Source organism: Gasterosteus aculeatus, chromosome 1 (genome assembly GCF_964276395.1).
Source record: "Gasterosteus aculeatus chromosome 1, fGasAcu3.hap1.1, whole genome shotgun sequence".
NCBI lineage: Eukaryota > Metazoa > Chordata > Actinopteri > Perciformes > Gasterosteidae > Gasterosteus > Gasterosteus aculeatus.
The window spans coordinates 30,650,192-30,676,252 of NC_135688.1; the positions used below are offsets into that span (position 1 = coordinate 30,650,192).

The 26,061-nt window shown below is 47.4% G+C and overlaps 3 protein-coding genes and 1 long non-coding RNA gene across 8 annotated transcripts; 2 read left to right on the top strand and 2 right to left on the bottom strand.

Moving 5' to 3' along the window:
* Nucleotides 1-128: 128 nt before the first annotated feature.
* On the bottom strand, nucleotides 129-2,586 carry LOC120825790 (uncharacterized). 4 transcript variants are annotated; one of them, XR_013467674.1, is made up of 4 exons: nucleotides 2,093-2,196; nucleotides 1,518-1,752; nucleotides 745-786; nucleotides 129-663 (listed from the first exon to the last, which is right to left on the bottom strand). XR_013467674.1 is itself a non-coding variant. In XM_078102746.1 (4 exons), exons 1-4 carry the CDS (start codon nucleotides 2,186-2,188, stop codon nucleotides 506-508), a joined length of 480 nt encoding a protein of 159 aa, XP_077958872.1. In that variant the 5' UTR covers nucleotides 2,189-2,586; the 3' UTR covers nucleotides 129-505. The 4 variants fall into 4 exon arrangements, 3 of the variants coding, with proteins under 3 accessions (XP_077958872.1, XP_077958882.1, XP_077958876.1); XM_078102746.1 differs by having other exon boundaries at nucleotides 1,518-1,701; nucleotides 2,093-2,586; XM_078102756.1 differs by having other exon boundaries at nucleotides 1,518-1,781; nucleotides 2,093-2,200.
* Nucleotides 2,587-2,603: 17 nt separating this feature from the next.
* s100b (S100 calcium binding protein, beta (neural)) lies at nucleotides 2,604-5,200 on the bottom strand. 2 transcript variants are annotated; one of them, XM_040187692.2, is made up of 4 exons: nucleotides 4,861-5,200; nucleotides 4,449-4,637; nucleotides 4,208-4,365; nucleotides 2,604-3,672 (listed from the first exon to the last, which is right to left on the bottom strand). In XM_040187692.2, exons 3-4 carry the CDS (start codon nucleotides 4,343-4,345, stop codon nucleotides 3,526-3,528), a joined length of 285 nt encoding a protein of 94 aa, XP_040043626.1. In that variant the 5' UTR covers nucleotides 4,346-4,365; nucleotides 4,449-4,637; nucleotides 4,861-5,200; the 3' UTR covers nucleotides 2,604-3,525. The 2 variants fall into 2 exon arrangements, with proteins under 2 accessions (XP_040043626.1, XP_077958887.1); XM_078102761.1 differs by lacking the exon at nucleotides 4,861-5,200 and having other exon boundaries at nucleotides 4,208-4,472.
* Nucleotides 5,201-5,298: 98 nt separating this feature from the next.
* Nucleotides 5,299-6,085, top strand: LOC144407952 (uncharacterized). Its single transcript, XR_013467676.1, has 2 exons — nucleotides 5,299-5,467; nucleotides 5,715-6,085. It is a non-coding gene; the product is annotated as an uncharacterized LOC144407952 (long non-coding RNA).
* Nucleotides 6,086-9,179: 3,094 nt separating this feature from the next.
* sh3bp4a (SH3-domain binding protein 4a) lies at nucleotides 9,180-20,684 on the top strand. The gene is made up of 5 exons (XM_078102707.1): nucleotides 9,180-9,443; nucleotides 11,538-11,704; nucleotides 12,276-14,623; nucleotides 19,316-19,504; nucleotides 19,570-20,684. The coding sequence occupies exons 2-5, from the start codon at nucleotides 11,581-11,583 to the stop codon at nucleotides 19,792-19,794; spliced, it is 2,886 nt and encodes a 961-aa protein (XP_077958833.1). The 5' UTR covers nucleotides 9,180-9,443; nucleotides 11,538-11,580; the 3' UTR covers nucleotides 19,795-20,684.
* The last annotated feature ends 5,377 nt before the right edge of the window (nucleotides 20,685-26,061 follow it).

Consider the following 26,061-nt stretch of genomic DNA (forward strand, 5'->3'; position numbering starts at 1 on the left):
TTGATGATCCCTGCCAGGCAAGTCCTCATCGTTTCTGTGATGAAGCCACACATCACTGCAGAAAATACACACCAGACGTCGGCTCGTGGCAATAACTTGATGTTATCATTTCAATAATGGAATTAACGAGCCAATAAATTGATTTTATTCACTGTCACACTTTTACAAGTTGGCTTGTGATCCGCCAACAAACAGAAGAAGAAGAAGAACGAGCACGTTTACCAGCGTTTGCACGTTGTGTAGTTTTTAACATTTGATTAGAAAAACATGAAACAAATATTCAACATTGAAGGAGATTTGAGGGTAAAGGTCAGATGTCAAAACTTACATTTTATTGGACAATCTCAAATGTCCGAGAGTTTTTGTCCCACAAAATGAGCAGAGTTGCTTCCTGCAGATTTATGAGATCGGCTCTTTTTTCTGAAAAACGTCCTCAGTGTAGAAAAAGCTCTTTTTAGTCCTCCACACCTCAGCGGGAGTCTTCATGTTAAAGGTTTCCTCCTCCTCAGTCCTCCACCCTGGTCCTCTGGAGCGCCTCCTCCTCGTCCTCGCCCTCCTCGTCCTCCGTCTCGTTGGTGGCGTAGGAGCCTTTGTGTCTGGACGAGCTCCACAGCAGCAGCACGCCGATGCAGACGAGCAGCAGCAGCACGGAGACGGCGATGGCTGAGGAGGAGAAGGTGGACAGCGAGAAGATGACGGGGAAGCTGCGTTGGCGGGACCCCGGCGGGAGGAAACGTTTCTCACCTGCAATCAAAGCCGCGAACACGCCGTCATCCACGTGGCTGCCTGTGAAAGTGTGTTAAACGTTAAAAACTGAAACTTCAATATGTGACCTTTAACCTCTGTGAAGCGTCCCCATCAAGCCTCGTTTTACTACAATAAAACCTCACGTCTTTACCTGAGATTTACAGTTCTGAGCTGCTGAAGTACTTCAACAGGGAAGTTTACTTCGTGTTATACTGTAAGTACATCATGTAAAAAGTACCAAAAGGTGTAAGGACAACAGTACACAACAGGGGGGCTTTGGACCCCCCCCCCCTGGAAACAAGGGCCAGCTGGTATCAGTGTGTCAGCTCTTATCTCCGTGGCAACAGACCCTGGAGGCGTCGCTCTCACTCCTTCACATACTCCTCTCCTGACATCACCTGATAAGACACTCCCCAACGCACACACACGCACACACACACACACGCACACGCACACGCACACGCACACACACACACACACACACACGCACGCACACACACACACATGCACGTAAAGTATTCTCAGCACAATGTATTTAAAGTATAGGAAAAGTACCTGACATGTGCAACCAACATGTATCTGAGTACTTCATCTAGTTTTAAATATGCACTGTTAAGCTTTCCAACATGGGGGTCAGGCCCCTCAAAAGGGTCGCCAGATGAACCAGAGCGGTCGCAGGATGATCGACGGGAGAAAAACACAATCTTCATCCTCCTGCTTGTGAGAGGGTTTGAAAGTGAAACCAGCTGTTGATGAACATGCACACGCACCCTTCGTCAGTATCTCCGTCACTACTCCAGGAGGAGGAGAGGTCGGCTCAAACGGCGTCGGGAAAGTCGACGTCAGCACAGACGGCATCGGCACAGACGGCGTCGGCTCAAACGACGTCGGCTCAAACGGCGTCGGCACAGACGGCGTCGCAGAGACAGCGGCGGTGGAGAAGTTCATGATGACCTCAGCAGCAGAAGTCATAATCAAACATTGAGAAAAGTAGAGAGGAAGCAGCTACTTCTGTTCAGTGGAGATGATCCATCCTGAATACACACATGCAAATCACGCGACCTTCTCGTAACTGTAAATAAAACGTCTAAACTGGAATTAATTCATTGCAAAACGTTTTTCATGCCGTGAACTATGGAGTCAGTGTTTATCACATTAAACTCATTTTATTCAGAATATATTCTCTAACCTACAGACGAGTTCATTCTTTCAGTCTCTTTCATTTATTCTGTAAGATGGCATCAATCATTAGCTGTGTGTTTGCAGCAAAACACAAATTAAAAAATGAAGCACAAGATCTCAAACTGGGATTTAAAAAGGTCAAAAAACAAACGACAAAACTCACCAGTTCTAAGAAGAAGAAGAAGAAGCAACGCAACAGGAAATATGCTTGAAGAACACAAACACGCACACACACACACACACACACACACACACACATGGGTGTGGGGTCAGTCCCCAGGGTCGAGAGCTGTTCCCCGCCGGCCAATCACGGGGCTGGCTCCGCCCCCCTGGCGCTCCACAGCCTGCAGATGTCTGACATGACGTCATGTTTAAGCCGTTAGCCTCCATGCAGATCTTCTGTGGTCTTCACCGGGTTTCTATGGAGGAGTTTGGTGTTTCCTGCATTTCCCAGAAGGCCTCAAAACAGTCCGAGGAGAGACAGATGTTCTTTTATTGGTGTATTTTTAAAAGGACGCATCCTTCTGGAGGACTGGAGGAACGAAGCTGGTGGTCTTCAGCAGGAAGTCAGTGAACTTTCACAACAGTAAAACACACAAAGGAACATGAGTGAGGAAAGATGTGAGTCTGACGCTGTCCACAAACATCCAGAAATCAATGAATAAAACAACCTCTATCAATATTTTGCATTTATTAAATGGCATGTTTGCACATTTTAGGGGGAAAACAAACATAAAACAGCATTTTTCTTTTTTGTAGCACAAAAACAACTCAAAGAGTCAAACATTCATTTCATTTCAAAAGTCACACCTGTTTTTATGTTTCCTTTGCCTGACGAGAAGTGTGAGAAAGTACATTTAATATCAGTTGAATCTGATAAATCTTTGTGATTAAGTTTAGTGAGTTATGACTCAAAAAACATGACATAAGCATGAAAAAGCCACATCGACCTTTTAGTAGCCAAAGAAACAAATTAATTAAATGAATTATATATTGTTAATGCATTTGACTAAGTTACACATCTATTAATCGGTCTCCTAATGAGCTGAAGCTCTGGAGTCACGTGGAAACGTTCACCACGGGGTTGATGGTCTTCAAAGGTTCCTCTCGGTTGATTCATGGTTTCTTAAAGGGAAGAATCCCCAAAGAAGGACTGGATTCATCTTAATGTTCTATATTCCTGCAGCTTTCACCGAACAACAATCTGTCTCTTTAAACCGTAAAGTTTTGTTTGGATTTCCAACGTTAAGCGTTATTCCCAACGGGGACTTTAATCCAGGAGGAACTACGCTCCCATTCTGATAATCCTCATTTTTACAATTTCACTGGATCTTTTTGGCAGAAGATCCTTCATGTTTCAGTGTGTTTTATGAAAAAGTGCCAAACCATTTGCAGCCACTGGGATCTGAGGTGCTTTAAAGTGTAGTTTAAGTGATTGGGAGTCGGAGTGGGAACCTTCCAGAAGCCTCTCTGCCGGCCTCCGGCCTCAACGCCGCTCCGTGTGCGTCGCTAAGCTTCCTTCTCTCCTGCTCCCTCTTCTTCTTTACAATCTACCGCCCTCCTCCCCCCCTCCCTCCTCTCCCCCTCCCCCTTCCCTCACTCGTCCTCATGCTCAAAGAACTCGTGGCAACAGACGGTAACCACGGAGACGAAGGTCATGAACTCCTGGAAGTCGCACTCGGCGTCTCCGTCGGCGTCCAGACTCTCCATCAGGGCGTCCAGGGCGGCCTGGTCCTTCACGTGCTGCGGGGGTCACACGGGGACAATTATTTACAATACGCACGTTATTATTCTATGTTCTTATTTAGCTTTTACAATCTGTTCCTTATCGGGAAGAAAAGGTTAAAACAAAGAAACATAAATGACCCAAAAAAGTCAACCAATAAACACATTTACAGCATAATACTCCACATAAGAATATAAATCACTGAACAAAACAAAGGGTTAAACATGACAAACGATAATTAGTAAAATGACAGAAGGCTCATTTAAAAGAAATTAGTTATAAATTCCATTAGAAAGTTTTACAAAAACACAAAATGTTTATGTGAAAGAGCCAAAAACAGATATGGAAGCGTTGAAGATCAAGATACATCATTTAGTCAAGAATAGAGATACGCGATGAACACATCAATGCATGAATAATCAAAATGAACTCACTTAATACACATTATTCTGTACAATGAGTACTTTGAGTGCTTTTAGTTTGTAAAGTAGTATCTTTGTGCTGCTTTTACGTTTCGGTGACGTGTTCTCCAGTGATTCGTCTTCCTCTCACCTCCATCAGGTCGGGCAGCTCGTCGTGAAGAAGATCCTTCAGCTCGCTCTTCTTCAGCTTGTGTCTGTCTCCTTCGCGCTCCGAGTACTTCTGGAACACGGCGATGATGGTCGCCATCGAGGTCTCCAGGTCGCTCATCGTCTTCAGGTCGCTGCTTTCTTTAACGATGGCGACAAAGCATTAAGAAAAGGCCCCAAACCTCCTTTTAGCTCCTTCACTTCTCAGCTGGCCGGTGTCTTACCTCAGAGGGGGCTGATGGTGAGGATGAGGATGGACGGAGGGGGCGGGGGGGGCTTTATAGGGCAGCAGGGCGGGGGGGGGGACCGCCGACCAATCCGGTCAGTGCCCGTCCCCTCACTCCACCGGCTGGTCCACTCAGACAATCGCACCAAACAAAGTAGCTCCTCCGACTTCAATCTGCATGAATATTCTGCTTTTATGAAAGAAACACTTATTGTTATTGTATCAGTATTTAAAAAACGAATCCTGCTGCTTTTCTAGTACAGCAGTAGTATACTAGTAGTATATAGTAGTACTGTACCGCAACCCAGAGAGAAATACTTGATATTTGAGAGCTATTTGAGAGCTTTTGCAATAATATTTTTAATGGAAAGGTGATGAGAGGAGCTACAATGATCTGTATTTAATGAGACCTGGACCCTGACTCTTCTCCTCCTTCAGATGAGTTCCTCTGCAGGAACCACACGATACACCACAGCTTCTTCCCCAGCGGGGACGTTGGTGGGACGCCGAGGGCTCCGCCTGGACCTCCGCCCGGACCTCCGCCCCGGAGCCGCTGCGCCCGCCGGGACACAAAGGCCCGTTTCAGAGGAAGCGGCGGGCCCTGCATGTTAATGAAGACGGCCTTTTCACTTGGCCAGACGTGTGACCTCCACATGTTTCCACAGACGTCCCGAGGTCCTCTGCTCATGACGGACTTCAGAGAGGAAGCAAGTTCTGCTTCTTCACACTGAAACACGAGGAGATCCGAAGCTGCTGGAACATAAAGACATAACGTGACATTCTGACATTACATCTTTGCTCCCCCGCTGACCTCCCTGACCTTTGACCTCCTCCCTTTGTGTCTTCAGTCAGAACCGACCCGTTTCCTACAGGATGAACTGCGTCTTTGTCTCGGTGATAAATGAACTCCTCACGCGGACGCCGTCCGATTGTTTGCTTCAAACACTGAAACTCTGTGAGGAGGAAACATCGTCGCTCGTCTGTTATTCGTCACGAGGGACAACTCGCTCATTTCAGGTAGACAAGCAGTGAATGTTTGACAGGATGTCATCTTTTGGACATTGTTTTAACCTGTTGTCTCAAATTATATTTTGAATAAATATAAAAAATACACAAATAAAGAAATATAAATGAAGTAATATTAACAACAATGAGCTTTTAAGTGATGGATGTAGTTATTTGGATGTCATGTTACATTTCGTGACATTTATTTAAAGAAGAAAAGCAGCAGCCAGTCTTTCTCCTCTGTTGTGTCTCTGTTAAGCTTCTGGTTTGTCTCCTGGGAGACGGCGTCCTCAGATGGAGGACCGCGGGGACTCGTCGCCTAGGCAACGCGTGAAAAGGCTCTGCGGGCCGCTGAGTCATCACCTGGCAGGCGGCCTTAACCCGAAGCTTACAAACACTCGGCTTTGTGGCCTTTCTCATTTAGTCACATTTTGTGTTCTTTTTGTGTCTCTTTTATTATACTTAAAGAAGTTGCTGCGTTCACCATCGACCTTCCGTAACCTCTGACCCTTTTTTGATATCCAACCCGTTTGTCTTGACGCGAGGAGAGGAGGTGAGGAGGTGAGGAAGAGGAGTCCGTGAGGAAGGAAGTGGGAGGAGGCAGAGTCTCCGTGGGAGAAACAAACGAGGTGAGCAAACGTCACCTGCAGTTCTCACCATGAACCTGAAGATGGCAGCAGTGCATCATCTGGTATTTAAACCACAACTTTCCCTCTTTGGATTCAGTATTTCTGCAGCTCATCGTCCCGTTTCAATGCACATGATCTGAAACATCAATCCTGGCCGACACAGACGAACAAACGTTACTCGAGTGGAACCAGCAGCCTTGACTGATCTGTTTTTCCACAGTTAAGAGAAAAGATGCATCAGCAGATTTCAGTCCCACTTTGCTGCACAAAGAAAACCAATGAAAACTCCAAACATGGAGGAAGACGAGCTTCATGTCTTTGAACCCGCCGCTGCAGAGTGGCCGTCTCATGTCTCATCTAATCCCATAATCCTCTCCTGTCACCACTCTCGCCCCCCCACCCATGGGATTGGAAGCCACGCGGCCTACCTGGGGACCCACTTCCCGTTTCTCCGTTTCTCCGGCTTCCTGCCCGCCACCGTCCGTCATCCCTCGGTCAGGCGCCGAGGCGAACAGTTCATCGTGATCGGTGAAAACCTCGAGTCCCCAGTGAGGAAAAGCGAGGGGGGGGGGGGGCAGAGAGCTGTCGGATCAGGACTAACAATCCACCTCCATCTGTCTTTGTCTCCGTTGGGTGTCAGAGTCCAGTCAAGTGGCGAGCGGCCCAGCGTGACAGCAACCGCACGGAGCTAATCCCCCCCTCACCCCCCACAGAGAAACACAACACCATATGGTGAACGCCAAACCGGTCATAACAGCGAGGCTTCAAACACGGAGACATGCGGATTGGATAAAAGGCGTCCTCACTCCCATTTAAGATGTTATTAAATCATTAATACAATTTAAAACATTAACTGTAAATGAATAAATCTGCACGCTTTATTTTCTCTCTCATGACTAATTTTACATTAAGTGGCAGATTGATTCCTCCATTAGTAACTGGAGGCTACTGAGGTCCGTTCATTGATGTCAGGTGACCCTCCAGTGACAGGAAGTGGTCATCAAACGGCTGCAGCAGCAACCGCAGAGCTCATGGTGAAAACAGGGATTAAAAACAACCCGATTATCCACCGGGAGCCACTCTCACATCCTGATCCTCAGGAGCCACCGACGCTTCGTTCTCAGCGTCTCGCCTTCCTTTCTAATGGAACATAACGTGCATTGATCAGCCGCGCTGCTCCCTCGGCGAGGGGAACCATGACACGCGACCAGCTCGCCCAGCAGAGGACATTCATACCTCTCAGGCCCCTCAAACCCCCGCTGGTTTCTCTCACGCGAGTCGAGCTCCATGACTCGTTTAGTCACCAACAATGCTTCATGGGAGGTCATCATTTCCATGGCTGCACTGACCTGTGAGGCCAAAGGGTTCATTCTGAGCGCTGATGGGAGGGATGTGCTCGTTCAACGAGAAGCAGCTGGTTTGGTGTTTTTCGTCCTCCTGCAGCGCCGCTCTGCTAAAACTAGGAGAGCGAGAAGCTTCTGATTGACGGGCTGCAGGTCCCCTTTGTAGATGAGCGCAATTCAGAGGCTTTTTTGTGCCTCTTTTCTTTGTGCACGTTTGTGTAAAGCTTTGCGCGTCTCGTTGTTAAAGGGCAGCAGCGTAAATGCGTCTCCCGTGATTCACACATTTCAATTAATTGGACGTGTGTTAATGAAGACATTCTCAACCTTTTCAAAGTCCCCCCAGGCGCTCCAGACAGACGGCTTTTGTTTCCATGGGGACCCCGTGGACAGAGGGGTTTGTGGGTAAATGCTGAAGTGGGCGACAGCGTCGACATGTTCAGCCCTCAGACTGGGGGGGCTTCCCATTTAAACACATGCACCTCAAAGTAGTAGAGCAGTAAAACTTGTTTTTAATGTTTTTTCTCATGCTAGGACAAAATAAACAGTTTCCTGGCAGCTAAAGGGTCAAATTAAAGTCGTCCTCAGCTGATTCACCACATTTCAGGGGCCTCGTCCCACTGCAGCGCTGAAGAAGACGAAACATTGTCTTGGCCGAGGAGCCTCGAGGTGCAGATGAAGTCCACAGAAAGAATTCTCTTCATGCAGGACACAAATGCTCTGTTAGACCTTTGACCTTTGCACCAATGCTGAGGTTGTTCGACGTGTTTTTGCCCTCACTTTTACCCATTTAGGTAAGATTTGTATCTTGATCAATGCAACGTGTTGATTTGAAAGCAATCCGATCATTAAACGCATCTGATTAAAAAGAACGGTGCTAATTTCACCTGCTCATAGCAGCCTTTCTACAAATGATGCAAATAACTCAAATGCTCCACTGCTCCTCAGCTCGAGGTGGATTCAAAGAGCAGGAACATTCCCACCACCTCTGCAGGACGTCCTGCAGTTACATCCAGGCCTCCTGATGAATTCCTGCCGTCTCTTCTCACGTTGTTCTGATGCAAAGCGAGCCGGGCCGATGGCGAGGGTCCTCGATGGAGCGCTGAATGGAAGCGCTGCTTTTCAGACCCATTGAGGCGGATGAATGGACGCGTAGAATCCAGGCTGAGGCTGAACCGGCGCTCGGCGTTTAGCGCCGCGCACAAAGCCGTCTGCATTCCACGCTGCACCTCTTTGTCTTATTCACTGAAACTCCATCCGTGTGCAAACATTCAGACCCCCCCAGGATGGCAGACTTGAAGCTTCCTTCAGGGGAACGTGGATGAGACCAGCTCATCCTGCAGGGACACATGATGGGAATCTTCTTGTGATGAAAACATGACAGAAGCAGCCATCAGCGCGTGTTGCTCTTGTAGCAGAGAACAGCAGACGGGTTCTCAGCTTCTCCCGGTCGTTGCGTTCGAGTCTCCATATTTCTCTTTGCTTGTTTGCTTTTGTCGAGTCGTTGTGGTTCCGGAAGCTTACATGACGTCTTCTTGCAATAAAAGTGTTTAAATCATTTTTAAATGTGAATTTCAAATCCTTCTTACACAACTTTTTGAAATAAATCTCCTCTTATAGTTATTACTAATTAAATAATAGTTTATTTTTGTGTGAAAGTGGCACAAAATGTGAACGTGGGCCTTTACTCCATCCTTGAAGTACAATATGCAAACTGTGTGTGTGTGTGTGTGCGTGGCCACGCCCCCTCCCAGTGACGCCACACGTCCATCACAGCAGCGTCCTCCGGCGCTCCGGCGGACCGCGCAGAGACCGACGTGAAGCGGCTTGTGTGCGCGCGTCTGTCCGCGTTCGCATGAACCTTTAACGGAGGATCGTAAATATTATCACAAGTCTTTTATTACTTGTGTTTCTTTGTGTGGAGCTTCAAGGCGAAAGAGAAGAGGAAGAAATTAACCCGCATCAGCTCGTCGCGCACCTGATCGGAGCGTCCGGCGTCCGGCGTCCGGCCAGCAGGAGGTCAGTGTCCGCCTCCCCCGTCAGCTTCTAAACCTCCTCTTCATGCATGTTGTTCACCAATCAATCATCAATCTGAACAATATTTATTTGATATTTCAATATTTTCTGTCTCTGTTGTGATTCTAAATTGTCTTCTTTAGTACAAACTATCAATTCAACCGTTATACTTTTTAAACTATTTCAGGACCTTCAGTGATTTTACACATTGATCTAATGGTGTTTTGTGTTTCTTACTTATTTTTGACTGTTTTGTGTCTGTTTTTCTTTTGTTACTGTGTCCGTCCAAACAATTCATGGATTAAATTAAAAGCTTTTCTGCCACTTTTAACGGTTCATTAAATCAGTTGTAAAACATACTTATTAGAATATATGACACAGAAAGCTTAAGCAGGAACGGAGAGACAATTAGCTCCATATTGTCCCGTGTGCGCACGCCTCCGCAGCCCTGCCAATAAGGTCATCTGATAAGCTGAAAATCCCCCCCCCCCCCTTCCTCATCCTCCCTTTGTGTCTCCTCCTGCTCTTCCTCCCTCCTCTTCCTCTCCCTTTCTGCTGCCTCCTCATCTCTTCACTTCTCTCCCTTTTTATCTCCCCTCCTCACTTTTATGTGTATGTCCTCCTCTCTTCTTCCTCCTTCTCTTCTCCTCCTATCGACCCCCCCTGGGCTAAGCCTGAAAACTAGCATGTCATCGTTTTCTAACACCCTGAGAAGGTGCGCTCCATTTTGTAATTAATGGCTGCTCAGCACACACACACACACTCATTAGCTCGCATGCATGCACGAACACGCACAAACACACGCACAAGTTGGCACACAATCGTGCAGGTGTGTATTCTTGAATCACCACTTTGTCCCTCAGACACCTTTTGCATTGATGCACAACTCGTCAATCAATCACATGTTGATCACATTATTAAAGAACTTTACTACTTTTAAAGAGAAAGGCTCAATTCCTTCAGCCGCATTTCTGGACATCCAGTTTGTTTGCTAGGGAGTGAATCTGCTTAGCAAGGACTTAAAATATGACCCTCACTTCATATTAACTTGAATAAATACTTTCAAACGGTATCATGAACCTGCGATATAAACTCAAACCTATTTTCATGGACACTCAGACTCATGATTCATACGTTGTTAATTCCTTATGAATCAAACGGCAGCACCGGGGGGGTTGTGGTGAGCGGAGCGCAGCGGCCTGATGGACCCGACCGCGTGCCGGGATTCATTTGTTCATTCCTGCTGGTCCAGAATGAAAGAGGAGACGTGTCAGACTCGTGGGAGCGGCTCTCTCTTCATCCTTCATGAATTTAAAGCTGCTAATGAATCACACATTTATTCATCCTTCGCTATCGCGCTCAGGGTCATTTCTTTAGTCTGCTGGTCGGAGACAGACAGAGACCCCAGGACATAAACACATGTAGCATGCAGCGCCTTCAATATTCCTCCCTGAGGGGACTCGTGGCCTCGGCTCCTACTTCTGGATTTGTACAACAAGCCAAGGGGCCTTTAAAGTTGTGTTCATCCCACTTTACTAAACGGATAGCGATGAATCACACTCAGCCCTTCAGCCTCCTCCTTTGATCTGGGATTACGCCGCCCGTTTGAACGCTTCCACGGGGAATTCAACAAGTTTGGACGTGACAGACTGCTGGTGAAGTTCTCCACACCGACAGCTGTAATCTGCCTAATTTAAACAGGAGGAGAGATAAACTCTCATCCCACACATGGCAGCTGGATGTGGTTACCATAGTGACGTTCATCCCGGGATTAGGGCCGGACCACTCTTGGCTAATTAAACCTTCAATTCAACTGAAATGAGTTAATAACGAGGAGTGTTTTGCAATCTCTTATATGCAAACATCTCGCTTGTTGTGTGAAAAAGAAGCCTGAAGGGCAACAAGACTGCAGCTGGTGAATGGAGTCACTTTGTTCCTCCGGTCCCTTGTGAAAAGCACTGATATTTGTCCACCTTATTTTCCGCTGCTGCAGCTTTGACCTCTGAGGCCTTTTACTGTGTCAACGGTCTGCAAAACGGGCCTTTAGCTTCGGCCAGACGGCCGCAGCCTGACGCGCTTCGCTTCTGTCTCCTCCAGATGAAACGCTGCCGATGAACGCATCGTGTTTGGAGCTCCGGCCATGGCTGCCCATCGCATCATCAGAGCGACGAGCAGCAACCACGTCCTCCCTCGCTGCAAGTCTGAGGGGACGCTCATCGACCTCGGCGAGGGGGTCACGGGGGCCGGCCTCAACGATGTCAAAGGTCGCTGTTTCACTGAATTCACACACTTTGTTTGATAACGTCTCTCGCATCTCTTCTTCTGATTCCGTGTACTTCCTCGGCGATGTGATGGTGACGCCGTTGTTTTCCTCCGGCTCTTTTGCTTCACTGGTTGCACTTCGTTACAGCAATGTTTACATGCTCTATATACGCTAATGGCACGAACTAAAAATAGAACATTATGCAGTGAATTATGCAGTTTGTCCGCTCAAACGTCTCCTCAGTGGTCTTAACATTTTGTTGTTGCTTCTAGGATTATCAAAGATCGTTTTCAGGGCTATCGGGCTGCTCTCCTTACTTTTCTTTCTAGAATCGAGGACATCTTGTAAGGTCCAAAGAAGACCCGCTGTAGTGCCATCAACTCATTATTCCAACTGACCCGCATTACGTGTCTGATTATGCTGCAGTATTTTTGAGTAATCAGCCATTGATTGATTACAGTAAGGGCCCTGATCTAAACTAGTGAACAACCAGTAACAGAACCACTTTGCAATCAGGGGCTGAGGAGCAGCGCCAGTTCCAATAGATTCCCTGACGTCTATTTCCTTTTCAGTGCCTTCTCCCAGTGCCTTGAGGCTGGACACGTCGGCGTCCTATGGAGACGCGCAGGAAGTGGTCGCCATAAAGGATTACTGCCCCAGCAGCTTCACCACGCTGAAATTCGCCAAAGGCGATCGGCTGTACGTGTTGGACACGTCGGGAGGAGAGTGGTGGTACGCCCACAACCACACGGAAATGGGCTACATCCCAGCCGCCTACGTCCAGCCGGTCAACTTCAGGAACTCCTCGCTTAGCGACAGCGGGGTGATTGACAGTCTCGGGGAAGGCTACGAGGACTGGTCAAAGGAGTTCGGAGGCATGGGGGAGTGGACAGGGACGAGCCTGAAGCCCTCGCCAATCTACAACAACAGCCCCCTACCTGCGAACCCCTTTACACGCCAGTTAGATCTCAACTGCGAAGATTTAAGTTTGAGGAACTCAAACCTCATTATGTTTGATGCACTTGCATCTCCATCGTCTTGCTCAAGCTTTAACCCCAATACAGTCTTGACCAACGGGTTCAGCAGCTGCCACATTAACAGCACCACCCCGACTAGCCCAAACCAAGAGGTTGCACCTGGCATCCACAGGGATAACCCGTTTTTCCGGAGTAAACGTTCCCACAGTCTCTCAGAACTGTCAGTACTGCAGGCGCAGTCAAATCCAATGTTACCTTCATCGGGGTTCTTCACAGGCCTCAAGGCTCCTTCACCAGAGCAGTTTCAGAGCAGGGAGGACTTCAGGACTGCATGGTTGAACCACAGAAAGCTAGCCAGGTCTTGCCATGATCTTGACTCCCTGGGCCAGAGTCCCGGATGGGGTCAAACACAGCCGGTGGAGACCAACATCGTTTGCAGGCTGGACAGCAACGGAGGAGTTGTTCAGCTTCCAGACACACAAATCAGCATCCACATCCCAGAGGGCCACGTCAGCCAAGGAGACCACCAGCAGATCTCCATGAAAGCCTTACTAGACCCTCCCCTGGAGCTCAACAGCGACCACTGCTCCTCTGTCAGCCCCGTGGTGGAGATCAAGCTGAGCAACATGGAGATCAAGTCCTTCATCACGTTGGAGATGAAGGTGCTGGTTTCTGTTAAGAAGGACAGTCGTCACACTGCAAAGGTGCTTTGCGTTCGAAGTGATTGTAAAGAAGGGCCTTACGCGCCCATCCCTAATGCTTACCTCTACAGTGACACAGTCCAGGTGCAGCTGGACAGTCTAGAGCCTTGCATGTACGTGGCTGTTGTGGTTCAGTCGGAGTACATCAGCCACAATACCACCGTTTGGGACCATGTGCAGAGGAAAGTGACCCTAGGCGTCTACGGGCCCAAGCACATTCACCCCTCCTTCAAGACCGTCGTGGCCATGTTCGGCCACGACTGCGCCCCAAGTACCTTGTTGGTCAACGAGGTGGGCCGGCAGGCGAGCTCCAGCCCGCCGGTGGCCCTGCAGCTGTGGGGGAAGCACCAGTTTCTGCTGGGCTTCGCCCAGGACCTCCTGGTGGGTTTGTACTCCAACATGTCCAACTACCATGTGAGGGCGAACGAGGGTGCCGGCGTGATTCGGGGATTTCAGATCAAACTTGGGAAAGTCAGCCGGCTCCTGTACATGATCACGTCGCAAGACCCTGACGGCCTTTCGGACTTTACTCTCAGGGTCCAGGTCAAGGACGCCCTCGGCTGCATCCTCACCCAGTTCTGCGTGCAAACGCCACCGCCGCCAACCAGTGGAGCGAGGATGACAGGCCAGCGGAGGTTCCTGAAAAGGAAAGAGGTGGATAAGATCGTCCTCTCGCCGCTGGCCGTCTCTTCCATAAGTCCAAAGTTCCAGGACCGTTGCGTCACAAACCTTAAATTCGGCAAGTTGATCAAAACGGTGATCAGGCAACACAAGAGCACGTATCTGCTGGAGTACAAAAAGGGGGACGTCATCGCTTTGCTCAGCGAGGAGAAAATCAAACTGCGAGGCCAGCTTCGGACCAAAGAGTGGTACATTGGATACTATCAAGGGACGGTGGGGCTCGTCCACGCCAAGAACGTTTTAGTTCTGGGCAAGGTCAAGCCCATTTATTGGGTCGGGCCGGACCTGACCACCACGATCCTGCTGGAGCAGATCTTGAAGCCTTGCAAATTTCTCACGTACATCTACGCCACAGTGAGGACGGTTTTAATGGAGAATGTGGGCAGCTGGAGGGCGTTCGCGGACGCCCTGGGAAACGAAAATCTGCCAATGAGTTACTTCTGCCGGACGGAGCTGGACAACGAGGCGGAGAAGGTCGCTTCGGTTTTGGAGAAACTCAAAGAGGATTGTACGAACGTGGAGAACAAGGAGAGGAAGTCCTTCCAGAGGGAACTCATGATGGTGAGAACGGTCACATTTTTGTCGCAGCATTTTGATGTCTTCAGATCGCTTGTTTTAGCTGATTGACATCCCAAAACCCCCAAATACTGTATTTGAGGATGAAAGAACTTGACAGCTCGCTGGTAGTGCTCGGTTTTTTGTCTGTGCATTCTGATGAAGGTTATAGACAAATTCACAGTCACTGATCTGCCCTTGAAGGGAGGAATAATAAGGTCCTTTGTCCTTGTCACATGGCTGCAGAACCCGTCGAGCTTTAATGTAACTCTAGTACAAAGGCTGTTATGTCCGAAAGGTGTATAATGCAAAGAAGAGAAGCTGCCGCATTAGTTCAGCTTTGTTGAGGTTAAAACAACAGGAATGTAATTCCCTAAAACCACCAAACTGCATTTCCCTCGAGCTTGAGTCCTTTAGCTCAGTCACATGGTAAACAACGTGTGCGACAGCCTTAGGAGGCCGGCAGCCCCCCGTGAGAAGTAAAAGGAAGGGAGGGGTTTCTCCTCCGGCACCCCGCAGGGAGCGGAACAGTCCCGAGACATTTCCCCTCGCCAGACACCGTTATTCAAAAAGCACTTTGGCAAAGTACTTTCTCCAAACTGAAGGAGCATCTGGCGGTAAAGTGTCTCGCTCAATGGGACAGTAGCTGTGAAGAAGTATTGTTGCATGTTATCCAGAGAAACTCACCTGCAAATACTGTTCTCAGTCTGGCTGCAGGTCGTGTGCCCTAACGAGACACGCTTTTATGTTTCCTGAAAGGCTTTTATTCTGGCGGGTATACCTTCAACTCCTGCTGAGGCTTTTAAACCCACTGTGTGCACACAGCTTTCTTATCTCTGTACCTCCATCTTTGGACCCCTCTGATGTCCTTACTTATTCATATTTACTGAAACCATCACACACTCCGATGTCCTGCACAGAAACGGGCGATTCTCTTTTGAAGTTGGAGACACTTTCATCCTCAAGGACCAAATGTGTTCCTTGGTCCTTCATGGAAAGGTTTGTCCACGGGCGTCGCAGCGGTTTGACTGCTGTTTGCTGTTAACCTCGGATACCAGCGGCGACGGACTCTTTCTCAACGGAGAAAAACCTTTCATTTTATTTTAGCGATTCGGAAAACACATTTGGTGAAACGTCAAACATCAGGTCAATATTCTTTTCATCATTTAATAGTTCCTGCTTCTCTCCTCTGTAGATTTGCTGCTTTTTCTCGACTTGAGTGACATTCATTCATTTATAGTTCTGACGATAAACTTTTTACCCATGTGACCTTTGCAGAGCTTTGCTCACTGTGCATCGTTATTCCTCTCAGTGCAAAAGGAGAAGCAATATTTAAAAAGATCAGGATGTGTGTAAACATTTTCCCCAGAGAGTAATTGTCACCAAGCTACAGGGACGAGGTCCAGTGAGTCACTCAGGCTTTAAGTTTACTAAACCTTCTCCTCGATGGGAGAAAAAGCCTTTCTTGTATAACCGTTACTCAATAAAACATTTCTACTTTCAGAACCTCTGGCTACAAAATCCTCGATTAGCAAACAAGCCATTCATTCTCTAAATAATGAGGCTTTTATCCAGCCAAGAGCTGCTCCTTTTCAGGACAAAAATACACATAAATATGTGGAATGTTCAAAATAGAAGTGTCTTATTCGAGCGCCACAAAGAAACCCTGTGGGTGGAGTAGGTCCTCACCCGTTGCGTATGCACGATTGGCTGGTAGGAATGAGGTGCAGGGAAAGGATGCAATATGCATCGGGAATCGATGAGGAGCGTAAAGTGGAAGTCGCCATGGGGAGAATGCCGGGGATTGAGGAGGATTGAAGTGGGGGCAGTGTCTCGAGGAGAAAGCCTCATTTCCCCCCCTGTGGCTTCTGTAATGAGAGAGGAAATGGGCCCGCTGGGAGCGATGAACTGAAGCGGAACAGAAAGAGTTTAGAAACATTTCTGAACACGGTTTTGTCTTTGATTCTCCGCCTCATTGCCCTGACTTTACTCAAATAAACAGTCCAGAGGTGAGCTTAGCATAGAGAGAAGCAAAGAAAAAGCCTTCGGCGTAGCATTTTCATAGCAGAGGTCTCTTTATGATTAAGATTCAGCTTTATCGTCATTGCACAGAGTACAGAGACAACATCTAACCAGAAGTGCAACAGAGCAGATAAAGTGCCGAGTATATCTATGTGGTATATTTAAATAAGAGAATATGTACTTGTAGTCGGTGACGGCCTCAATGCTTTGCCACATGCCGCTCTTGAAGTGCTGCTGGATCATCTGCTCGGCCTTTTTGATGCCTGGGATGAGCTGTAGTCCTGAGCATCATCTGAAAGCAGTGTCACGTGCCTTCAACAGGAGGCCTCTGGTTGTGGTGACACTGTCGACATGCTGTTGATACAGTCCAGAACAGAGGAGGCAAAGGCGTTGATGTCGGTGTGGGAGTCCGGTGGGTGTAGGCGTTACGCCGTGTTGGTGTAAACGTGATCCAAAGTCTTATCGTGGGGAAGGAGACATGCTGGTGGAATTTGTACAGTCTTCAGGTTTGAGTGGTTGAAGTCACCCACAAGTCACTGATGGCAGCCTGCAGTTCTGCAGGAGGACACTGAGCCTTGCACAGTGTGCAAAAGTGTATCACTTTGTCACGTTTTTTATTGATCCAGTTGTAGCAGCTTCTACTCGAGTGGAGGATTTTCCACATGAAAGATGTCCACTTCTATTTCATTTGTCTCCTGAGGTGTTTTAGCTCGGTGTGCAGAAATATCTTTGTGTTTCCAGCAGTAGTTATCGAGCTGCAGCATAAACAATAAAAGCCAAAATTCTTGCTTCCCTGAAAGTGGAAGCTGAAACCCGACCCTCTTTGATCACAGGTCTGGGTCGTGTGAAGCAGCAGCAACAAGCGCTCCCCTTAAGACCTTTAGTCTCTCCTTAAGTCTCCCCTTAAGTCTCCCCTTTAGTCTCTCCTTAAGTCTCCCCTTTAGTCTCCCCTTTAGTCTCTCCTTAAGTCTCCCCTTTAGTCTCTCCTTAAGTCTCCCCTTAAGTCTCCCCTTTAGTCTCTCCTTAAGTCTCCCCTTTAGTCTCCCCTTTAGTCTCTCCTTAAGTCTCCCCTTTAGTCTCTCCTTAAGTCTCCCCTTTAGTCTCTCCTTAAGTCTCCCCTTAAGTCTCCCCTTAAGTCTCCCCTTTAGTCTCCCCTTAAGTCTCCCCTTTAGTCTCCCCTTTAGTCTCCCCTTAAGTCTCCCCTTTAGTCTCTCCTTAAGTCTACCCTTTAGTCTCCCCTTTAGTCTCTCCTTAAGTCTCCCCTTTAGTCTCCCCTTTAGTCTCCCCTTTAGTCTCCCCTTTAGTCTCCCCTTTAGTCTCCCCTTTAGTCTCTCCTTAAGTCTCCCCTTTAGTCTCCCCTTTAGTCTCCCCTTAAGTATCCCCTTTAGTATCCCCTTTAGTATCCCCTTAAGTCTCCCCTTAAGTCTCCCCTTAAGTCTCCCCTTAAGTCTCCCCTTAAGTCTCCCCTTAAGTCTCCCCTTAAGTATCCCCTTAAGTCTCTCCTTAAGTCTCCCCTTTAGTCTCCCCTTTAGTATCCCCTTAAGTATCCCCTTAAGTATCCCCTTGAGTATCCCCTTAAGTATCCCCTTAAGTATCCCCTTAAGTATCCCCTTTAGTATCCCCTTTAGTATCCCCTTAAGTCTCCCCTTAAGTCTCCCCTTAAGTCTCCCCTTAAGTCTCCCCTTTAGTCTCCCCTTAAGTCTCCCCTTTAGTCTCCCCTTAAGTCTCCCCTTTAGTCTCCCCTTAAGTCTCCCCTTAAGTCTCCCCTTAAGTCTCCCCTTAAGTATCCCCTTTAGTCTCTCCTTAAGTCTCCCCTTTAGTCTCCCCTTAAGTATCCCCTTAAGTCTCCCCTTAAGTCTCCCCTTTAGTCTCCCCTTAAGTCTCCCCTTTAGTCTCCCCTTAAGTCTCCCCTTTAGTCTCCCCTTAAGTCTCCCCTTAAGTCTCCCCTTAAGTCTCCCCTTAAGTCTCCCCTTAAGTCTCCCCTTAAGTATCCCCTTTAGTCTCTCCTTAAGTCTCCCCTTTAGTCTCTCCTTAAGTCTCCCCTTAAGTCTCCCCTTTAGTCTCCCCTTAAGTCTTCTCTTCCTTTGACCACACCAGGTGACAGGTGTCCTCATGAAATGTGAGCACACATTGATCAGGACGGATCTGGAGGACGGGGGGGAGTCCAGGGGGGCTCTGTGTTGGGGGGGGGGGGGGCGGGGGGGCATCCGATATCGCAGATCATTTAACGCAGAGGCTCGAGTTACGGGGGCAGAGGACGAACGCGAGAGCCCGGGAGACGGTTGTTAAATTATGGATGGGTGCAGGGAGGAGGGGAGCAGCACCCCTGGTTGTGGACTCCAGACTTAGACCAAGGTCCCTCGTCCTCAGCGGGCTCGGGGAGAGTCTAGACTGCAGGACGTTCCTCCCGTCACTCGAGTGTTCTTTGTTCACGTGAAGCTCCTCTGATGTCGGTGCGAAAAAAATATCTTCTCCGGCTCGTTTTCAGGAACTCCTTCCTATCGCGCCTTAATCCTGTTGTGTCTTCTGCACAACGAGCTCCTCCAGACGGCGGCGGACAAACCTTGACCCTAGATTTAGAATGAGCCCCGTGGCGAGGAAGAGGAGGGAGGAGGCTCCTGAATAAAAAAAGAACATAAGTAAAACAGATAAGAACGTTCCTTCATACCCCGCCAGGCGCTGCTGAAGATGGACTGCCAGGGTCTGGTGGCCCGGCTGGTCCTGGACTTCGTGCTGCTGACCACGGCGGTGGAGGTGGCGTTAAGGTGGAGGGAGCTGGCGGAGAAGCTGGCCCGAGTGTCCCGGCAGCAGATGGAGGCCTACGAGGCTCCGCACCGCGACCGGAACGGACAGCTGGACCACGAGGTGAGACATCTTCGCGTCCTGCCGGGACCACCAGGCCCGCCATTGATCCCCTCTCTCCTCCGCAGTCCATGTGGAAGCCGGCCTACGACTTCCTCCTGACGTGGGCGGCCCACGTCGGGGACAGCTACCGAGACGTGATCCAGGAGCTCCACCTGGGCCTGGACAAGATGAGGAACCCCATCACCAAGAAGTGGAAGCACCTGACCGGCACGCTGATCCTGGTCAACTGCTTGGACACGCTGCGCGGCGCCGCCTTCTGCCCCACCGGCTACGGAGACTTTGCCGTATGAGCTCGAGCGGGCCGGCTCTGGCATGTGACCTTTGACCTTGAAGTCCAGGGTGTCTTCCGGGTCACCTCTGCTAGCGTCTTTCTGTCCTCTGGTCTTTAAAGACTTTTAATGTACTTTGTGAGTCCAGTGTCTTCAACAACACGGCAGACCTCAAACCACAGCAGATCCGCACACGCTGTGAACTTTGACCTTTGAGTTGAGAGCGGATTTGACTCCCCGTGCAGACTGAGCTGAACCCACCAAAGGACTTTTTCTTTTACTGAGCAGGTGAGTGAATAAAGATGGAGACGGGAATTAGCCAAAAGCAGCTAGCGCAATGCTAACTTCCCACGTGAGTAAAGGCCCAGCACGTACATGACAAACACTTATTGTTTATACATACAGACAATGTTTTATCGACAGTATTATTCTCTCTTTTCTCATTTCCGTCCATATTTTAGTCAAATATCCGGATCAGGTTTACTTTTGAAGCATAAAAGTGCACCCAGTTTTCAAAATTCCCAAAACAAAGTTTTATCAAAGACGATGATGTGATGAAGACGTACTGTTTAGTTTCTGTGTGTTTTTGTGCAGCATAAATATAATTATTTTTCCTGTGGTGCATTTTACTGGAAGGTCGGTATAGAATTAAATATCAAGCACGGTTCACTTCTCAAATAAATGACTCAAAACTGTGAAGAAATACCACGTTTTTGTTAAACGTATGTTGTTGTTGTTGATATGTGATGTCATCTTGTTTCTATTCGGCCTCTCATTCAGTGTTTGTTCCTGTTTTGTTTCATAATGTGCTCCCGTGTTTTTGGGCCATGTGAACTTTATGGAGTTTATATATTTATATACGCGTCTGTTTCTGTCCAGATAGTTTCAATAAAAATGAAAATTTAAAACAATGTGTATGTGCAGAAAATCCGATTTTATTTGATTAGACATTAAAACACTTTTGGAAAATCAAAACAGAGAAACAATCTACATTTCAGTCGTTGTATTGATTATTGTTTTTCCCTAGAATAGAATATTGTCTTATTCTTGATTCCAAACACAAACAACAGTGTTTATTGAGGTGATTTTAATGTTTTTATGGCTTGTCAAATAGTTTGATTATGTCATGTATGTTGTGGGTCCGGAGAATGTGAATATTGTGATTATATTCAAATAATAAATGAAATAATACATTTTTTTATTAAAACGTAGGTGCAATTTAGATCAATTAATCAGAGGCACAAGAAGGCAATTCTATTTTTCATGGGAGGAACGTTTTTTTATTTTTTTTATTTTCTAACCTCAAATAAGGAGAAGAATAAAAAGGACACAGTTGGTTCACGACAGCTCGTAAAGAACGTCGTCTTCTCCCGACCTCTCCCCACCCGGCCGTCTGTCACCTGAGGAGCTCGTCACAGCCGATGGTGGAGCAGGCTCTTGTTTTATGGATGAGTGTGTGTGTGTGTCCAGTCAATGGAGGCTGAGGGAGCAGTGATGTGACTCGGGTTGTGTTGCTGTGTATTGGGTGAAACCCTGCGTGTCCCCTCAGGTTTCGTCCTTCATTCTGGATCATCAGACCTCGTCTCAGGTCTGATTTGTGTACTTTGGAGCTCGGTGGGTAGTCTGCTGAGGTCACAAATGGAGACTTTGAATTATGGACGCGTCTATGTCCATCTTTGCTTTTTCCTCATTTGGATCAGTCGTGTTTTCAAAAAACCAACAAACAATGAACAATAAAGACGATTATAAACCATCTGCATGCAGCTCTGCTACATTATTCAACATTAATGCTACAATTATTGTTAGCAGATGCAGCAGGACGAACAGGGAGCTGCCAATCAAAGCGGGTCTGACCACGCCCACCACGTAATGAGAGGAAGTCCAATCAGCCGTGTGTGTGTGTGTGTGTGTGTGTGTGTGTGTGTGTGTGTTCAGCTCCATCTAGTGGTCAAACAAAGGTACTTCACTCATTAGATGATGGGATGGTTTTTAAAGCATTTTAGGATTTATTAAATGGCAGGATAAACATTTTTAGTAAATTAAATAACATTAAGTACCTCAGATTTGTACTGAAGTGTTTCTATGATTTAAAGTTGAACATTTTGAATCATTTTTCTGTTGTTGTCACGTGTCTGTGAACCAGGAATCAGGATTTCTGATTGTGTGTTTACTGGCTAGTAAAACCTGTAAATACGCTAGTAAATGAACTGCCTTCAAACTAAAGACACGTAAACAGCAACATGAAACAAGAAGATGTAAACCAATGAAATAAACAAAAAATAATAACTTGGTTCCAAATGTATTTTTTAAAAGTATATTTAGTGTAGTAGCCTATACGTAAGTGTAAAATACGAGTACCACTAATTAGTACTATGCACCAATTCCGGCTGTGCAGATGCTTGTGGTGTGGTTGTGATGTGGTGGTGGAGTAAATCAACCACCCCTCCAAGGTGGGAAGTTCCCTCCGTGACTCACATCCTCCCCGGTCGTCCGGTGGAGTCACCGAGAGGGGAAGAAATCAGAGACGTCAAACCCACGTGAGCGTCTCGCGAGAGGTTTCTCATCGTTACGGGAATATGAAAACACGCCGGTTGAATCATTCAACCTGCTGTGGAGCGTAAACGCGACGCCTCTTCTCATTTCCCATCATTATTTCGTCAGCTTCCAGGAGGCGTTTTAAGGTGTTGACTCTGTCGCCCCCCTGTGGACGGACGTGGTAGCGCCTCCACGCGCCATTTCTATGTATTACTGAAACACACCGCGCTGCATTTTATCCTGCGGTGGTTTTTGGTTTCGAGAGAACATAAAGAAAGAAAACCCAATTTCAACTTTTTAGGTTTCTCCTTGAAAGTCCTGGAAAAGTGTCGAAAAACTGAACACAAAGAAGAGATCTGGTTCTGAGGGGGACTGAGTTCATGAGAATCTGACATCACATCACACTGTGTGTGTGTGTGTGTGTGTGTGTGAGAGTCCAAGACACACACAGTCATTCACCACAAGTTGTGTGTGTGTGCGTGTAACAATAATCAACACCAGATGAGCAGAGAGGCCAGACGAGGTGTGTGTGTGTGTGTGTGTGTGTGTGTGTGTGTGTGTAAAAGTCTGGGACTGGCAGAGTCCAACTGGAGGTCCATTTCCCCAAAATCACACACACACACACACACACACACACACACACAGACACACATTGAGAGAGAGACTCACACACACACACACACACACACAGACACACACACACACACATTGAGAGAGAGACACACACACACACACAGACACACATTGAGAGAGAGACACACACACACAGACACACACACACACAGACACACATTGAGAGAGAGACTCACACACACACACACACACATTGAGAGAGAGACACACACACACAGACACACACAAGGTGAAGTCACCGTCTGTGGGGAGAACGAGGACCCGAGCGGCTCCGTCACACGAGGCTGAAACTAACTGCGCGTGTACATTTACTCAAGTACTACAACTTGAAGGTACTCGTACTCGATCATAGTATTTTATTACCACATTTATATGCAACATGTTTGCATACATTGAAGTATTGTATATGATGAAGTGTTTTACTACCCAGTAGAACATTTGTAAAAACCGTAATAATGTAATAAATAATAAATACTGTTTGGGCCGTTCGCCTTCTACATGTAATTCAGTATTTCGTAACTTCAGATGATACTATTACTTAATGTAAAGAAGTATTTCTTTCACTACTGGTGCCTAAGTGCATTTCTTATAACCATATTGAATTACTTTATGTGTTGTTCATGGCACAATTTATTCAGATAAAAACAATATTGACTACTTTCCACATTTTTTATGAAGTATTCCCGCCTCTCTCTTATAATGATAATAACCAACAGGAATGATGCCATTTAGTTATAGTCATGGTAATGGAGTTTTGGCTGGTGGTCTACAGGGAGTTTTTTGTTCTTTTTTTATGTTGGATTAAAAGTACTTTTCTTTTCTTTTCATTCCATCGTGCCTGAAAAACCCCAGAGTTGCTTTTCATGTCGAGTGAGTCATCAAAGAGGGAAAAATGCTCGGCTGGTCAGCGGGAGGATGATGGATGTCCAACTGTGAGAGACGCTTCTCTCCTCCAGGACGCTGTAAATTAAATCTTAAAAGTCTTCTTTTATAAAACATAGCAACCAAACACAGATTTGCATAACGGACATTAACGGAGAGAAACGAGTCTGCGGCATCTTAGCAGGCGCTTCGAGCCAGCTGCTAGCATTGGAATGCTAACCACAGCGCCTGTTCACTATAACAGAGCAGGCTTCTTGGCAGTAAAAGAATCTGAAGGTCGTGAGTCAGAAGAAAGACACATCCGAGACATCGTTGGAGTTTAAAAAGGCGAAGTAGACACGTTATTGGGGTCAAAGCCGGCGGAAGGATGACGGAAACGTGATTGTTGTGTTCAGACACACCACGCTGTGCGAACACAAGAGATCTGCTTTACCTCGCGATCGCTGCGACACCAACGACGATTTGTAAAAAAAAAAATCCCAAACTGTAGGACGAGCCGCAGGTCGGACGCCTTCCTGCCGCGGGGAGGCGGCGGGCCAGCAGGCCCGTAATCGAGAGCGGCCGCAGCCTTTAATCACGTCGCCATCTCGTCCTCAGAGGCCCGCTGCTCGGGGCGACCGCCGTCCCGCTCGGGGGCGGAAAGCAGGAAGTGGATCAAAACAACTTCAGTCAGACAAGCGGCATGAATTTGTGTGATTTGAAGAAGCCAAACGTTGTAAAGTCAGTGTGGCGTCATCCTTTTGGGAAATGTTGAACCAGGGCTTGAATTTGTATTATGTGTGCTCATATTACTGCGAATTGTTGCATATTGCATTCATACTGTCAATAGATTAAAACAATCACTTTAGAAAGTGTGTATTTTAAACACTATTGTTTAGTTGTTAATGTCACTTTAAACACAAAACTACACATATTTGATCATCTTGGAGGCAGAATTCCAGTGATTGGAACTAACTCGTGCATGGAAGCAGCCTAGCAGCTAGCTTAGCATAGCAGCTAGCTTAGCATAGCAGTGGTCCGTTTGCCACCCACCCCCCTTCTGTTGGACACGTGGAGTAATTGCACAGCTCTCTGCTGTGTGTCGCGCCTCTGTTTGTTTTACTTCCAACGCAAAAAGCTCTCTGCATCAGGATGTAACTGCAGCTAGCGACGATTCAACAAACGAACGTTAACTACATACGTTAAAACCTTTTGTTGCATTGATCTCGGCCACATTAATCGCACAGATTAATGCATTAATGTAGTCAGCCCTAATTTGTACGGTTTACTTCTTCCAGGTGCGAGTAAACGGAGCTACCCGAAGCATCGACCAACCATGAAAGCATTAACTTGACCTATGACCTGTCGACCTGTCGCTGACGGAGCTTAGAACAACATGGTGGAGTTCACTAGCTGCAGAGCTCTGGAGCGTGTTTACTGCTGCGTAAAAGCCACCCCTGCATGTCGCAGTAAAACGCTGCAGCCTGGTTCGGTGCTGCTGGAGTCACAGTCCCGACCGCCGCCGCTAAATCGCCTCCTTTTAATTGAGGCAACGGCTCAGTTAAAAGCAGCAGCCGCTCGATCCACCTGCCGCCCTCCTGCCAGCGTTAAAGGAAGCCAGGGCCGAGTGTTCTGAGGCCGGAGGGCGGCAGGGCGCAGATAGCTGCCCTCGTTAACCTTAAAAAACGACGCGCTGCGGCAACGCAGAGGCCAAGCCTCCACCCGGCCTGGGACGGTGCGATATGCAAAGCGTTCCCGAAATGAGAGCTTTTTAATGAGAAGACTAACTATAGGCTTTATGTGAGCTGCTTTGCATTAGTCTGCAGGTGCTAACTGTAAACCGCTGTTTTATAGGGTCTAAACCAGGTTGCACTCGTAGACTACAAACCTCTCAATTCATGGTTTGTCTCCAACTTTCTGTATTCTATTATTTCTATTAATTGTTGCAATATTATCTTTCTAAATCCTGGTTCATTTTGAATAGAAATCCCCTGAAGCAAAGCTGCATCTGCAGCAAAGTGGAGCTGTAGTTCACTTTAAACCGGTTGGACTCAGTTTGGCAACATGCACCATTAAAACACTAGATGTATATTTGATTTGTATTTAATCTCAGATCCAAAGCAGCTCGGGGCGGGTTTGCACATTTGTTTCCCCGGCGTGCCGGAGCAAGTCGCTCCTCGAGAACAAAGCCCCAAGATGGCTGCATTGAATACACTGAACCAAACAGGGATCCTGGGAATGACCCCCGTGCCGCTGCTT

Coding starts and splice junctions, on each gene's coding strand:
- LOC120825790 (XM_078102746.1), bottom strand. CDS start 2,188: ATGTGTGTGTGTGTGTGTGTGTGTGTGTGTGTGCGTGTTTGTGTTCTT. Junction 1,702..2,092: donor TCTTCTTCTTCTTAGAACTG/GTGAGTTTTGTC, acceptor TCTGCTGCTGAG/GTCATCATGAACTTCTCCAC. Junction 787..1,517: donor GACGGAGATACTGACGAAGG/GTGCGTGTGCAT, acceptor ACACTTTCACAG/GCAGCCACGTGGATGACGGC.
- s100b (XM_040187692.2), bottom strand. CDS start 4,345: ATGAGCGACCTGGAGACCTCGATGGCGACCATCATCGCCGTGTTCCAG. Junction 3,673..4,207: donor AGCTGCCCGACCTGATGGAG/GTGAGAGGAAGA, acceptor TGACCCCCGCAG/CACGTGAAGGACCAGGCCGC.
- sh3bp4a (XM_078102707.1), top strand. CDS start 11,581: ATGGCTGCCCATCGCATCATCAGAGCGACGAGCAGCAACCACGTCCTC. Junction 11,705..12,275: donor CGGCCTCAACGATGTCAAAG/GTCGCTGTTTCA, acceptor TTTCCTTTTCAG/TGCCTTCTCCCAGTGCCTTG. Junction 19,505..19,569: donor ACGGACAGCTGGACCACGAG/GTGAGACATCTT, acceptor TCTCCTCCGCAG/TCCATGTGGAAGCCGGCCTA.